This window comes from Canis lupus, chromosome 36 (assembly GCF_003254725.2).
Source record: "Canis lupus dingo isolate Sandy chromosome 36, ASM325472v2, whole genome shotgun sequence".
Classification (NCBI taxonomy): domain Eukaryota; kingdom Metazoa; phylum Chordata; class Mammalia; order Carnivora; family Canidae; genus Canis; species Canis lupus.
The window spans coordinates 15,634,913-15,651,383 of record NC_064278.1 but is presented as its reverse complement, the minus strand read 5'-3'; the positions used below and the strand labels follow the sequence as shown (position 1 = coordinate 15,651,383).

At 37.6% G+C, this 16,471-nt stretch overlaps 1 protein-coding gene across 1 annotated transcript in view; it reads right to left on the bottom strand.

The window, feature by feature from the left end:
- The window catches only part of GORASP2 (golgi reassembly stacking protein 2), a 38,407-nt gene that overhangs the window by 8,145 nt on the left and 13,791 nt on the right, over positions 1–16,471 (bottom strand). The window contains exons 2-6 of the mRNA XM_025460140.3: positions 8,480–8,560; positions 7,193–7,396; positions 6,655–6,741; positions 5,337–5,467; positions 1,704–1,836 (exon numbers count right to left, since the gene is read on the bottom strand). Of these exons, the coding sequence (XP_025315925.1) occupies positions 1,704–1,836; positions 5,337–5,467; positions 6,655–6,741; positions 7,193–7,396; positions 8,480–8,560 (636 nt within the window). The remainder of the gene's footprint in view (positions 1–1,703; positions 1,837–5,336; positions 5,468–6,654; positions 6,742–7,192; positions 7,397–8,479; positions 8,561–16,471) is intronic.

Genomic DNA, 16,471 nt, shown 5'->3' with positions numbered 1-16,471 from the left:
CCTCCTTCACCCCAACCCCCTGGTTAGGATCTGTTTGTTCTCCAGAGTTAAGAGTCTGTTTCTTGGACTGCCTGTCTCTTTTCTTTTCCCATTTGCTCATCTGTTTTATTTCTTAACAGACACCTTTTTTGATCATACTAGCTGTCAACAGTTTTCACCTGGCACTTCCGCCATCAGACGCTCCTTCCTATTTTTGTTACATGTCCAGGACCATGCACTATAAAATTTCCCCATCCTGTCACTTCCAGTCTCCTGACATGTGGCATCTCCCCCATTACACACACTGCTCTAGTTACTTCCATACTAGGGGGAGATTCTCCTTTTTCTTCCTTCATAGCCGTAATCATTTTTACTCTACCTTTAAAACCCCACCACTTTCCTCTTGTCTGAGTTCTCAGCCAGTTTTTAACTTTCATTGTTCGTGGAAGAAAACGCTCAAAGCCTTAATACCATGGTAGCGTCCTTACAAGTGTCTCAAGATGTGTAACTGCATGAGGCTATCTCATCTTTTCTCATCAATGAATGAGTGGGGCAGCCAGACCTCTACCTTCCAAGCTGGGGGAGGGCTGAGTCTACGTGGATTCTGTGGATGGGCAGTTTCACCTCGGGATCCTCCAATTTCTGTCAGGTCCAGTGCCCTCGGCACATCCCAACACAACCTGAATCCCCGCCCTTTTCACTAGCTGCCATTTCACCCACTGGTCTTCTCATACTGCCCACAGGCTTATCCAGGACAGGAACCACAGACAAGGAGCAGCAGACATGGCAGCAGGAATCTGAACATGTAACCACATGGGCTCTGGCTGTCAGGTTATGGCAGGGCTGAGGAGTGAGGAAAGGTTCCACTTTCTTAGTAGCTCCTCTTCCCTTTCTTTAGAATTGGGGATGGCCAAACTGTGTCCCATAAAATGACAGTGGTGGCAGCCCTTTCTTTACAACAGTAGCGTTTCCTTTCTCAATGTCTGTTTTTTTATTTATTCATGCAAAGAAAAGTTAACTGTCCTGTGAGGCTTGCACAGAAAACATTTTAAAAGCCTATAAGCCTGCACAAATATCTTATTCCTTAAAGTTTCATTTTAATCCTGTAATAGTCCTCACACAGCATTTAGCTCTGCCTTCCCAGTTAAATTTGTTGAAACAGCAAGCATCAGCTCTCATCATCTCACCTTATCACCCACTATTTGCCCTCTGTCCCCTGTGACTTGACACAACTGCCCTGCCCAGGACATGTATTTTTCACTCCTCTCAGTACCTCACATAGCTGATGTGCCTTTTTTATTTATTTATTTATTTATTTTTTTTGAAGCTTTGTCCTCCCTTTGGACTTCTCCCGAGCGTCTTTTGCTGGATCCCTTTTCTATTCATCCATTTGAATATTAGGAATGTTCAAAATTTCAACCTCAGTCCTCTGACCCGCCCAAACCCAATTCCTTGACGATTTTTATCACTGTTCATTCATTAGGTTAAATTACCCTCCCTTTGCTGATGATTCCCAAATCTGTATCTCTGGCCTTCTCCTTGGTTCCCGAAATCCAGATCCATAAGGCTACCCAGCTGGATATCCCTACAGGAACTTCAAATTCAACATGGTCAACACTTAACTCATCGCCTGCCCTACCTTCATTAGCGCTACCACCATACATATTGACACGATTCATTTTACTGGAAGTTTTATGATATCATTGGTAGTAAAGTTGTCTTACCTCTGTAAACCCATCTTTAAGAGGAGCAATAGGTGTACCAGTCATCTGTCCGGGAAGAGAAATTTTCTTCCCTTCTTCAAATGGGCGTGTTGGTATTCGATGCAAGTAACCATACCCAATGCCACATCCTAGGCTACAAAAAAAAATTTTTTTTTCTTAAAGTTATTGTTATCAATCACAACTAACATTTCTCTGAGGTTTTGAAATACAAAACCAATTTCCACTCTTTTAAACAGTGTCATCCTATCAGAGGTCTCTTCTGACCACACTTCATAAAACAGCACCCTTCCCTCCACCACAGACACGACCCTTACTCTTCTTTATTTTCCTTCAAGTATTTATCATCAACTAACAACACTGCACATTTATTTCTGTCTCCCCCAACAAAATGTTAAGGTCCTTGAGGGCAGAGACCTCGTTTTGTTTACTGCCATAACAGTTCCTGGCACATGGCAGACACCTAATAATTATTTGCTGAATGAATGACATGCAGCCTTTCCACTGAAAAGCTCCAAGCACTTCTGTACAATGATGTCATTTATAAAGCCCCTAGTTGAATTTCAGAACCTGACACAAATCAATCCAAACTAATCCAGATTTATTCTACTTCATCCTCCCACTGCCACCAGAGGCATCTTTCTAATAAGACATAATCACATTGCTTCTGTTCAGTCTGCTGGCCTCCCAATATTCGTTTTTCCCTTTGGAGAATTACTTCTTCACACTGTGTGCAGTGTTGGTGGGATTGTCAGTCAGGGGACCTTGTCCAAACCAAGAAATGGCTCATAACTAAAACCATGCCAATTCACCCCTCTTGTCCATGGCTGCAAATCTCGTGAGTGACAGAAAAAACAAAAAGGCTTTATCCATCCCTTTAGAGTACTAATGAAAACTGCCAGTTTCCTTCCTTTTAAACTCCCTAGCGGTGTTAAGTCCTGTCCTTCCCATGTCTGATTCTTTAGCTGTTTCTTTGATTATATGAGAAATTCTACAATAATAAATTCATGTCTGCTTATGACAACAACTGGTTTCTGTTTGGAACCAATGACCCCCACAGGTACAATATTTCACGGTCCCACTGCCCGAGGTGTATCCAAATTCCTGACCATGACATGTAAGGTCCTTCATATCAGATTCCACCTTCGGTTTCCATCATGATTACTTTTATCTCCCAAACTACTTGATACTTTCTGAGAAGGCCACACACAGGTATCTCTGTGCCTCCCTCCTGCCAAGGCATCTGTTATTTCTGTGGATACTACACCACCAAAAGCTGGGAGAGCAAGCAGTGGCCAACTCCAGCTCTTCTGAATTCAAATCTGATTTTACAATGATGCTTCATATTACAAAATTACTTGTTCCTTTGCTCCCTTTTCGTCCATTCTATGATCAAATCTGCAATCCTTACTGAACTAGATCTCAGATTTAGAGGAAGAAAGTAAGATTAAATAATTTAAACTGATCAATGGTAGCCTTTCAGAGGTAAGGGCATTTTAAAACAAGGTTCTTATTAATCAAAATAATAAGTGGTTGTAGAGAAAGCACTGAGGCTACAGTGAGACCCTCTGCAAACTTAAAGATAACCCAAGACTGAAGCTAAGAGAAATATGCTGAAATCTGAGCAGCCTCTAAATAAGGAATGAAACCCAGAGACACACATCTGTCAAATGGGAAGACTCAGGAAAATGGTCTATATGGATCTGTCTAAAGCAATGGCTGATCAATGATATTAAACCTTGTCAAAAAGAAAAATATCTTCTAAAGAAAAGGAACAATTGCCAGAGCCTAGAAAAGGGCTCCAAGAACAAGCACGTAGCAGTACTTAGCAAGATGAAACATTAAAGAATTAGTGATGTTCTTTGCAGTTGGACTTCATCATCAGAATTTCTTCCTTGTACTTTTTAAAAAAAAATATTTTATTTATTTATTCATGAGAGACACACACACAGAGAGAGAGGCAGAGACATAAGCAGAGGGAGAAGTAGACTCCCTGCAAGGCGCCTGAATCAGGACTCGATCCCAGGACCCCCGGACCACAACCCGAATCAAACGTAGATACTAAACCTGCATCCAGATGCCCCTCTTCCTTGTACTTTGATTCCATATTTACCGAATACTTTTTTTTTTTTTTTTAAAGATTTTATTTATTTATTCATGAGAGACAGGCAGAGACATAGGCAGAGGGAGAAGCAGGCTCCACACAGGGAGCCCAATGTGGGACTCGATTCCGGGTCTCCAGGATCATGCCCTGGGCTGAAGGCGGCGCTAAACCGCTGAACCACCCAGGCTGCCCCCGAGTACTCTTGTGATACTATTCTGAGTACTCTTCTAACTGGACAGGGGAAATGTTTCCACTATAAACTTAAAAATTTACCATCTAATAAATACAACAGCTTCTCTACAAATTTTATTTATATAAGGCAGTCCCCTCTGAAAGGAGTCAATTTTGAATGCCTTGAGATCATACTTCTGTGTTTACAAACCTGGACAATAGACAATAACTTGATCAGGAATTGCTCTAGATAGTCCAGATTCTTAAGATGATACCTCTATCTATTTTCTCAAATTGCAACAAGCCAGGTTTCTGGTTGCAACATATAGTCAGCTACAGAATCTCAGGTAGTGTGGGGAAAGATATTATGAACAAATAGGGTCTTTCTTTTTCTCTGTCTCAACTAAGTCATCCTCTTCCCAGCAAATGTTGGAACTTTTACAAAATACTTATAAAAGTTTCCAAAAAAAAAGAGAAAAGAAAAGTTTCCAAACCCTAGGCTTTCCTACAATTATGGCTTATGCTCAAGAATTCCTCAATTACACAAGCCTTTCAAAATAACGAAGAAGTTGTACAATTTAAACAACATGAAAGACCTAAAGAAGCAAAGTTAAGTCTTCATGTTTTCCTTTGGCTTTTTTGAAATAGGGAACTGACTTGATGAACAGTCCTGGAAAACTGATTTTCTACAGTCTGTTTCTCTCCTTGGCTTAATCTTCTATGTTGTTTTTATTGTTGTTGCAATTTTGTCTAACTTTTGGTTGAAATCAGTCTCTCCATTTTTTTTAAAATTTTTAATTTATTTATTTACGATAGTCAGAGAGAGAGAGAGAGAGGGGCAGAGACACAGGCAGAGAGAGAAGCAGGCTCCATGCACCGGGAGCCCAATGTGGGATTCGATCCCGGGTCTCCAGGATCGCGCCCTGAGCCAAAGGCAGGCGCCAAACTGCTGCGCCACCCAGGGATCCCCAGTCTCTCCATTTTTGAAAGTCAACAGTTTCCATAAAGTGCTAAGAAATTTCCCCAGCAGCTAGAGATATTTACACTTGCATTATCCCACTGTTGGGGAGGGGAACTGGGAAAATAAAACTGAAAACTATTTTATTAAAATAACAAAATAAAACAAGGCTGTTTGCTCTTAGAACAGTAAAGAAAAGGACGGTAGTATATATACCACACTACCCTAACATGTGCTTTAAAAAAAATGGATTACTGGTTTCAATATTCTAGGTCAGCTCTTTCCTTTTCTAGAGACAAATCTTATAATAAACTAATAAACTGTTTCAAAATAAAAGCAATGATGTTTATAATATTTACTGTAAGTTTAAGCAATCACAACTTAGTCTAAAAAACCACCTTACCTGCCTTCTCCACCCCATGCAGAATTTGGTGTAATAATCACTTCTCGACAGTTATCAGTGTCTGTATTGTACACATAAAGTTTCAATGGTTTTGCTTCATGCGTTTCAATGAGGCTGAACAGATCTTCAGACTGCAAAAGCATCATAGGGGGAAAACATTTTTGTTTTTGTTACTGAACTTTAGAACAGTGGGTCTCAAACCTGACTAATACCAGAATCACCTGGAAAACTTTTTAAAAAGTACAGACTGTGGGCCCTGCTGCCAGACATAAAATATGTTCCTTAAAAAAGATATTCCAAACAAGGTTTCAAATATTTTACCTATCTCCTATGTGTAATGCCTCATCTCCAGTCCCCTAAGACCTAGTCAGTAATTTTAGTAAAACTCTACACCCAAAACTCTTCTACTCCCAGATTCTACATATTCTTCTTTTACTCTTCATTATCTTCTTTTAAAGATCTCGAGAGAGAGAGAGAGAGAGAGAGCAAGAGCGAGCATGCACACAGAGTGGGGCGGCAGGAGGAGAGGGAGAGAGAAACTCAAGACAACTTCCTGCGGAGCCCAACACAGGGCTTGATCTCATGACCCTGAGATCATGACATGAGCCAAAATCGAGAGTTGGACTTTCAACTGATTGAGCCATCCAGGTGCCCCTACTCTTCATTATTAAAACCTGGTCATTTGGGCCTCTTATTTTTTCTCTCATTTTCGATTTAGCAATATATACTTCCAATAGCTGACAGACAAGGAAAAGGATCTATTAAGATAGCTGAGCCAATTTTGTTCCCTTAAAAAGGGGAAGAGAAAATGAAATCAGTAACCAAAATGAGCACCTGATTTAGTCTTGAGGTATGCAAGAGATTTTTTTTTTTAAAAGTTCTGAGAGGAAGAGAGCGCGCCCACATGCACGTTCAAGAGTGGGAGGAGCAGCAGAGGGAGAGCATCTCCATGCAGGCTCCTCGCTGAGCACAGAGCCCTGTGCAGCACTCCATCCTATGATCTCTCGAGATCATGACCTGAGTCAAAATCAAGAGTTGGATGCTCAAGTGACTGAGCCATCCAGGTGCTCCTGTAAGAGACTATGTATATCATACACAAAATCTGTACAATTGCCACACGGTATGTATTTTTCCTCACAGCCATACCCTGTAAGACACCTCCCAAGTGTTCTGTTTAACACCGACACATAAGTTATCTTGATTAGCAAAGACTTAAATTTCAACTCTAAATGTGAAGTATGCAAATATACTTCTGAACTTTAAAACGTTAATGAGAAAATTTTACGTAACTTTCATTACTAATAAACACAACAATTACCTCATTCATGACTGTATCTGCTCCAATGATATAATCACTGTGAGGTCTAAGACCTGCCAATGCCGCAGGAGAGTTTGATTCTACTTCCTAGAATAACACAAAAAAAAACACACCCAAAAATAATGTATATAAAATAATCTTCCAAATTTTATGGTTCATAGTCCTTAATTTTAGTGATTTAAAAAACCCTTTTATTTCTATCTTATTCACATGTCAGATGTCAGAAACTATAGAATATATATATTTAAATCACTAGCTAAAAATCACATTTAATAAAAATTAAAAATATTATTTTAGCTATCTGTAGCTATCTGCTTTAACATTTCTCCTTCTAATGAATGAATCACTAGAAAAATAGTTCTTAGCCATCTATATCTACTTCTCTTCCTAAATTATTAAAAACTGTTAACCATAGCTAGGAATTCTAATTTTCAGAAACCAAAAATAGCCTAAAACTCTAAAATCCAACAAAGATGAATACAGCACCTTTCTATATCATTTCTTAAACTGTAAGTAACAGGTCAAAGTTGATACCTACCAATACATGCCAAACGTTTTCATTTGCCCCGTCAAAGCTGCAGAAACGAATGCTCACTCCCAACAAGCCCTGGCCACCCCACATGTTACTGGGTGTAACGGAGGTCTCCCGCAGCTCCAGTGTTTTACTACTATAGATAAGCATTTTTACAGGCTTTTCAACATTTGCTTTCAGTAGATCCTTAAGAGTGTCATTGTCTTTATTCTGTGAACACATAGAAATCATTTCTCTTAATAAAAAATTAGCATTAATTATCCCAGCTTAATAAGCATCCTATGGCCCTACTGGAGAAATGTTAATAACCAACCTAAATAAAACATCCAACAGGTAAAGCTTTCATTAACATTCAAATGTTTCTTGGAGTGAATGTCAAAAATTAAGAACTCCTATGTTGCCAACTTCAGACTTTTTTCTAATAGCTGACTATGGATTATAGATTTTGCAACCCAACATTATTTGAAGTGATCTTGACTTTAGTGCTATAAAACTGAAATACTCCCTAAAAAGTCATATTACTAACAGAGTTGGTATGACTTTGATTTTAAAATCTAAAACATTTGCTGAGGTTGTGGTTTAATTTTGGACAGCACTCCTATATACACACTTTATTTATTTATTAGGAATTGGCAGCAAAGAAAAATGGAAGCAGCATGTTAAATATTTCATTACAAAAATGAATAAAGGCCATTATGTAGGAGATGCTGATAAATAATGAACAAAAACTTAAAACTGCTGTGAAAAAATAAACCAAGTAGCCACTGTCATGAGAATTTCCTTTGCTGAAATTATATATTTCCTTTAAGACTTTACTACAAGTAAACTGAAAGCAACTTATAAAAGGTGGTTTTAATTCTGTACTTTTGGAACATACCTCTCTGTTTCTAAAAACATTATTTATATATCATGAAATTTAGTTCCAAGTTATTTGAGAATGAGTCTTTACTAATCCACTTGTCAGTAACATTCAAAAGTCTGAAATCATTGAGAAAGCAAACATTTTCCATCTTAATTCTTTCCGCTTAAAAAATTGAATATTCAACATATAAAAAGTCTCCTAATAAAAATATTAGGAATATTGTATTCTCCTAAGATAATCACTGAAGTGGGAGGTATAGTATTCTGTATTTGGCATTTTCATGTTTATTAACATAATTTTTACAAACTGGTATCATACTCCATCTAATGATTGTAACTAATGAATAAACATTCACCTCAGATAATCTGAAAAATTCCATTTTCAAAAGATTACAAAATATTTTAGTTGAAACTACAAAAAGCTTAACTTACTAATCTTGAACCATTAATAGAAACAATAAAATCAAAGAATGGCTCCAGTCCAGCTCTATGTCCCGGGGAATTTTCTTGTACCTATAAAAACAAAAGTGCCAAAAATGTAAAATACAAAGCTTAATCAAAATTTGTAAGCTAAATTTTAATACCTATCTATTTTCAGTAAAAATAGACTAATTTCACTAAGGAAACACAAGTTCTTTCATTTCTCTTCATCTCTCCCAGATAATGCCCTTGCAGCTCCCTAAATTCAATCCATTATTTAAATTCATCTCATATATGTGGTTCTTTCTCTATTTCACACCACTTTCTACTTTCAGGGGACAAAGGCAACCTTCCCAGGAAATAGCATATGACATAACAGACAGTCATTAGAACTAAGTGACAAATTCAAATTAATTTAGCAAGCATTTATTCCATGACTACTACTAGTAAGGCACCATTCAATTATAAAACTAACGGGAACATAGCTGCTGATGTCAAGATACTTATAATTCATCAAGGAACAGATATGAAGAGGAAGGGAAGACAGAGGACACACAGCCCTCCAACCGTAATACAGGACCAAACAGGTTAAGGGCTATAAAGGAAGCACAAAGTTCTAAGGAGAAAATTAATTCTGACTGAAGAAGATTCACAGAAAAAAAAAAAAAAAAAAAAAAAAAGATTTGAACTGTGCTTTAAGTAGAGGGTTTTATTTATTTTTAAAACTATTTTATTTATTCATGAGAGACCGGGGAGGGGGGGGGGGAGGGCAGAGACACAGGCAGAGGGAGAAGCAGGCTCCATGCAGGGAGCCTGATGTGGGACTCGATCCTGGGTCTCCAGGATCAGGCCCCGGGCCAAAGGCAGCGCTAAACCCCTGAGCCACCCGGGCTGCCCTAAGTAGAGGGTTTTAAAGGTGAGGACAGATAAAGGGAAAAGAAGGACATCTGAAAGTTGAGATAATGAGTACAAATTCCAGAATGAGTCTGAAAAAAATAAGGATAATATAGTATAGCCAGATAACAGGATGGTGTGGGATAGAAATACAGAATTATAGATTTTGGAAATCAGAAAACCTACAATCCGGGGGGGCTCTTTAAACTGAAGTTAGTGTGGATGGCTTCAGGGAACACTGCAGATCCTGAAATTATATGTAACATTCTGTGTGAATCAGCAGTTCTCCAGGTATAAAGATCCATAGCTTTCATTAGATTCTCAAAGGATTTCTCCAAATAAAGCGTTAAAACCATAGATTTTGTGTAGTTCCTTTATTTACAGATAAAGAAATCATCCCATGACTTGCCTATGGTCCTGCTGATTCGTGGTAGAGGTTAAATTCAAAATGTATCTTACAACTGTTAGTCTGGTAAGAAGACTGGAGAAAAAGCATGGAGCCAGACTTACAGTGGACTTTAAATGGAAGATGAAGATTACTTAGCTTTTCAACAACTCAAATATTTAGCATCCCAAATTTGAAATTGACTAAAATTAACTATTAAATTTTCTAAATTTACAAGTAATAAAAATATTAGGAGCTATTAAGAGTAGTAATATGAGGAAACAGCAAAAAGTTAATGCACTTTGCATTTCCTCTAAAATATTTTCATGTTTTAAGGACTTTTTATTCTGATTTTATTTTATACTGTCAAAACTACCCTGTGAAAATGAGGTTTGCCTTGATATTTGCAGGCTGATGATCTGTAACAGTCCTAACAGTTCTAACAGTCAATTCTGAAGTCATGCAAATAATAGATGCACACACTCATCCATACACAAATCTGTAGCAGATCTACACAGTAATAAATCATTTTAATGTTTTCACAATAGAACCCAGATTATTCCCAGAATCTGTCCCTCTAATACCAAACTTCTTAGACTAATGATATTTAATCTTGGATTAATAATATATTTGTTATTTCTTGGACTAATGCTACCTTTTATTTATTTAAAACCAAATTATACTATCCTTGCTCCTGAAGAAGTAAAACTAGGTCTTCTTCATTTGTCACAGGAAGAAATAGTCCATTATAAAGATGGTTCAATGCTTAACTAAAACTGTTTAACCTTTGCTTTACATAAAATTTCCTCCAAGTTTGGGACTACATCACTTTTGCAAATTAAACAAGTTAAATATCAAAGGGATTTATTATTTATAAGTGTTAGCTCTAATGAAAAAAAATCAGCACATACTTGTTTAGATTCTTTATAATCAGTTTTCTTAAATAAGGGCTATTTTATATTCTGCATATTACCAAGCAAAATGTCTAGAACTCAAAGTGGCAGACAGACTTCACCTCAAAAGGCAACTCTGAAAGGGAAACTGTAGTTGTCTGGAGCTATTATGAGAAGAAAAGTGAGGTCAAATCACAGCTAGCTGGGAAAGAGTCATGATCTACGAGGTGTGAAATGCCTAATAGCTGCCTAGCAATTTTATGTGAAATACCCTGGGTGTGAAAAGAGGTAATTGCCATAGACCTTTGGAGTCCCCCCACCGTTTCTCATTTAGTAAGGTCCTCATTTAATCATCTAATTCTCTGAATATTTCCAAACAACCAAGTTTTCTAGAAACGATCCAGTCCCAGAATTCTCCACTGAAGCTGCTGCTAGAAGTTTATCTTTTAGCTAAAAAGGGCCAAAAATAGTACTTTTGTAATGTCATCACCAACTCAGAAAGTTGATCCCACATACTGATGCTTCACATGCTACCCTCTGAGTATAAAGTTTTACTATTTTTTTGAAATAGAAAGTTTCCAATACCATTAGTATTCGTCTTCTCCCCGCCAAAAAAAGTAGTCTTCTCCATAACTTGAAAGAGATTCAATAGCCAAACTTGAATTCTAAAATAAATGAACTTAAATAATCCTCTATTTTTCTATTTGCATTTGCTACGAACATTGATCTCCTCTAATGGACCCTGAAATCAATTTCTTTCCTAAATTTATTTACATCATTAGTACCAGCTTAATTTTGGCAACTAGGTATCTTAATTACTAACAGGAAACCAGCAGAGGGAGCCCTAGAAAATGCCCTCTCTGACCCTAATATACTTAAAGGAAATATCCTTAATTTCATAGCATGGAAAATAAGATCTGCAACACAGCAAATTAAACATCCACACAGGCAAGATTCTCTGGCATTATTATCCACTGACAAGAATCTCTTAGGCACCCAATCTTTCAAGCATCAGATTATTACTTCAATTCTTTCTGTCCCAAAATGTCTCAATTGTTGATTCATTGCCTGCTTCCCTCAAGCCACCTTAAACAAAAAATAAAACCCATCTACCTATCTACCTACCTACCTACTCTCCTACCTGTTTTCACAGGTCATCAGCATCTATTATTGGGCCAAATGTTATAGTAATTTAAGATGGACAGGTAAAATTAGAAAATTTAATAGTTAAGATTTTACAAGATTTGGAAAAAATGAACAAAGAAAAGATAATAGAGTTCTAGAGCCAGACTGACTTAGTTTTGAGGCATGATTTTACCTACTTACTAGCTGTGTGAGCTTAAGAAAGTGTATTTATAAAAAAAAAAAAAAAAAAAAAAAAAAAGAAAGTGTATTTATCTTTCTGGGCTTCAATTTTTTCATTTCCAAGTAAAGAATGATGTCATTTACTTTACAAGAATACTGTAGAGATTGAAGGAGTTTATGAAATGCCTAGCTAAGACTCTGACATATGATAGGAGTCTTACAAATCTTTTTTTTCTTTTTTATGGTATACTTGGTATGTTTGGTGCTTGGAAAAAATTTGGTTTTGTTTAAATTTATTTATTTAAGTAATCTCTACACCAACATGGGGCTCAAACTCAGGACCTCAAGAACAAGAGTCACGTGCTCTTTAGATGGAGCCAGTCAAGCACCTCGGGAGTCCTACAAATCTTAAACCCTTCTTCCTAACTCTGCAATCATCACCTGAGGGCAAATCTTTATAACCAACGAATTCCTGAACACTACATTATTTTTCTAAACATGTATTAATTGTCTCTCACCCTTTAAAAAAAAAGAAGAAGAAAAAAGAAAAAATATAAAATGTTAGCTAGCAATTGGAGAGAAACCATCTTTTTTTTTTTTTTTTAAAGATTTTATTTATTCCTGAGACACAGAGAGAGAGAGAGAGAGAGAGAGAGAGAGAGAGGTAGAAACACAGGCAGAGGGAGAAGCAGGCTCCATACAGGGAGCCCAACGTGGGACTCGATCCCAGGTCTCCAGGATCACACCCTGGGCTGAAGGCAGCGCTAAACCACTGAGCCACCTGGGCTGCCCGAGAAACCATCTTTTAAAAAAATGTCTCTCAAATCAATTCCAGATGGACAAGAGCTGAAGATCAAATAACAAAAAAAAGTAGAATAAAAAAATAAAACCATAAACCATAAAGGTAAAATGATTGAGCCTTTAGAGAAATACATGGAGAATACTTTTGAGATTTTCAAATATAAAAAGACTTCTTAAACTGGATACAAAAAGCACTAACCGGGCAGCCAGGGTGGCTCAGCGGTTTAGCACCGCCTTCAGCCCAGGGCCTGATCCTGGGGACCAGGGATCGAGTCCCATGTCCAGATTCCTGCGTGGAGCCTGCTTCTCCCTCTGCCTCTGTGTGTGTGTGTGTGTCTCATGAATAAGTAAATAAAATCCTTAAAAAAAAAAAAGCACAAATCATAAGCTAAAAAAATGTATAAACTATACTAAAAATTACAAACTTCTCATCAAAGGACAATTAAGAAAATGAAAAGATACAATACACATCCAACAAAGGAACTCTAACCAAAACAGATTTATAACTACTGCAAATCATTGAGAGAGTAAAAGCACAATGAGATAGGACTTCACATCTACAAGGTTGTTAAAATAAAAAGGACAATAACAATAGTTGGAAACAAACCTTCACATATTGATGGTGGGAATGTAAAATGGTGCAGTCACTGTGGGAAAGTTTGGCAGATCTTCAAATGTTAAACAAAGTTATCCTATGACCCAGTAATTCTATTCCTCGATATATAAACAAGAGAAGTGAAAGCACGTCCACATAAAAACTTGTACACAGGGGCAGCCCGGGTGGCTCAGCGGCTTAGCGCTACCTTCAGTCCAGGGCCTGATCCTGCAGACTCAGGATGGAGTCCCACATCAGGCTCCCTGCATGGAGCCTGCTTCTCCCTCTGCCTGTGTCTCTGCCTCTCTCTCTCTCTGTCTCTCATGAATAAATAAATAAAATCTTTAAAAAAAAAAAAAACTTGTACACAAATTACTTTTACTTTTTAAAAAGATTTTATTTATTCATGAGAGACACACAGAGAGAGGCAGAGACATAGGCAGAGGGAGAAGCAGGCTTCTGGCAGGGAGCCCGATGTGGAACTTGATCCCAGAATCCTGGGACCACAACCTGAGCTAAAGGCAGATGCTCAACCACTGAGCCACCCAGGCACCCTAAACCTGTACACAAATTTCACAGCTGCGTTATTCATAGCAGCCAGAAAGTGGAAATAACCCAAATGTTCCTCAACTGATGAAAGAATAAAGAAAATGTGATATACCTAAAGAAAGAAATATTATTTGGCAAAAGGGAATGGCGTATTCATGTTATAACATGAATAAACCTTGAAATCATTACGCTAAATCATGAAGACCACATATTGAATGATTCCATTTATATGACATGTCCAGAAAAGGCAAATCCACAGAAACAGAATGTAGATTAGTGGTTGCCAAGGGTAAGGGGTAGGAGAAATGGGAAGTAGCTGCTGATGGGCATGGAGTTTCTTTCTGGAGATAATTAAAAGGTTCTAGAATTAGATATTGGTGATGATTGCACAACTCTGTAAATATACTAAAAAAGTAGTGAACTATCTACTTTAAAAGGTTGAATTTAATGGTAGGAAAATTCTATCTCAATGAAGCTGCTAAAAAAAACCCTATAATCTAATGGGGAAATAGGGAAAAGGTTTTAGCAGATCCTAAGAAAAAAGGATACTGACGTGGCCAATAAGTATGAAAATATGCTCAACTTCAATAGTCATCAAGAAAATGCAAATTAAACCACTACCCACTCACCAGATTGGACAAAATGAAAAAGATGGAAAATATCTTGTGAGAGTTAGTGAAGACACAGAATATAGATATTCTGTATCTTTAATTATTGTTTGTGGGAATATATTTTTTATTTTTTTTAATTTTTATTTATTTATGATAGTCACACAGAGAAAGAGAGAGGCAGAGACACAGGCAGAGGGAGAAGCAGGCTCCATGCACCGGGAGCCCGACGTGGGATTCGATCCCGGGTCTCCAGGATCACGCCCTGGGTCAAAGGTAGGCGCTAAACCGCAGCGCCACCCAGGGATCCCTGCTTGTGGGAATATAAATGAGCAAACTATTTGGCAATAATTTGTTAATACTGAAATATTTGACTAATATTGCACTCTTTGATAAACCCAAGAAAAATGAGTATATATATTCTCCAAAAGACATACACAGTTAATGTGCATAGCAGCACTATCTGCAGTAGCCCTGAATTAAAAACTACACAAATGCCCAATGAACATCAGAATAGATACATAAATCCTGGTATAGTCTCTCAATAGTATAATATATATATAACATATATATAATTTATATATATATATATTGAAAAGATTTTATTTATTTATTTATTCATGATAGAGAGAGAGAGAGAGAGAGGCAGAGGCACAGGCAGAGGGAGAAGCAGGATCCATGCAAGGAGTCCGGTGTGGGACTCGATCCCAGGACTCCAGGATCATGCCCTAGGCCTAAGGCAGACGCTCAATCACTGAACCACCCAGGGATCCCTATAAAATAATTAATAAAATGAGAGGCCTACAACAATACACAACAAGATGGATGCGCTTCACAAGCATATTTGAGCAAAAGAAGCTAGACACAAATGAGTACATATGATTCCATTTATATAAGGCTAAGAACAGGTCAAACTAATCTATGTGTTAGAAATCAGGACAGCATACACTCTGGAGGGTTGGTAGGTTGTCAGGGTGTGCCTGGAAAGGGATGGACGCTGGTTATATGAGAATGCTGTTTGTGAAAAGTCATCAAGCTGTACATTTATGTGCACTTTAAAAAGCTTTAACATATACTTCCTCTATCCAAAAAGCAGAAATCAAATTACTACAACTTAAGAACATATCCAATATTTCACCTACAAAGAACACAGTTTGAAAGCCAGCAATTGAATCCAAAAGCACTCTGAGTAGTCAGCGCAAAGGCCACAAAGTAACTTACTCTAATGCTCATTCTTCTTCAGAATATTTCACGACCACTTTTAATGATTTAAATTCAATTAACATATATTAATAGTTTCAGATCTAGAGTTCAGTAATTCACCAGCCTTATATAATACCCAATGCTCATGATACCATGTGCCCTTCTTAATGTCCATCACCCAGTTACCCCATCCCTCCACATCCCTCCCCTCCAGCAACTCTTAGTTTGTTTCCTATGATTAAGAGTCTCTTATGGTCTCTGATTTAATCATTTTATTTTTCCCTCTCTTCCCTTATGATCCTGTTTTGATTCCACGAGTGAGACCAATATAATTGTCTTTCTCAAACTGACTTATTTTGCTGAGCATAATACCCTCTAGTTTCAACCACATCCTTGCAAATGGCAAGATTTCAATTTTTGGACGGCACAGTAGTATTCCATTTTGTGTATACATAAACCACATCTTTATTCCTCTGTCAATGGACATTACTGCTATAAACATTGGGGTGCAGGGGCCCCTACGAATGACTACATTTGTATCTTTGGGGTAAATACCTATCAGCACAATTGCTGGGTCCTAGGGTAGCTCTATTTTCAACTTTTTGAGGACCTGCCATACTGTTTTCCAGAGTAGCTACACCAGCTTGCATGCCCACCAATAGTGTAAAAGGGTTCCCCTTTTTCTGCATCCTCACCAAGATCTATCATTTCCTGACTTACTAATTTTGGCCATGCTGACTGGCATCAGGTGGTATCTCATTATGATTTTGA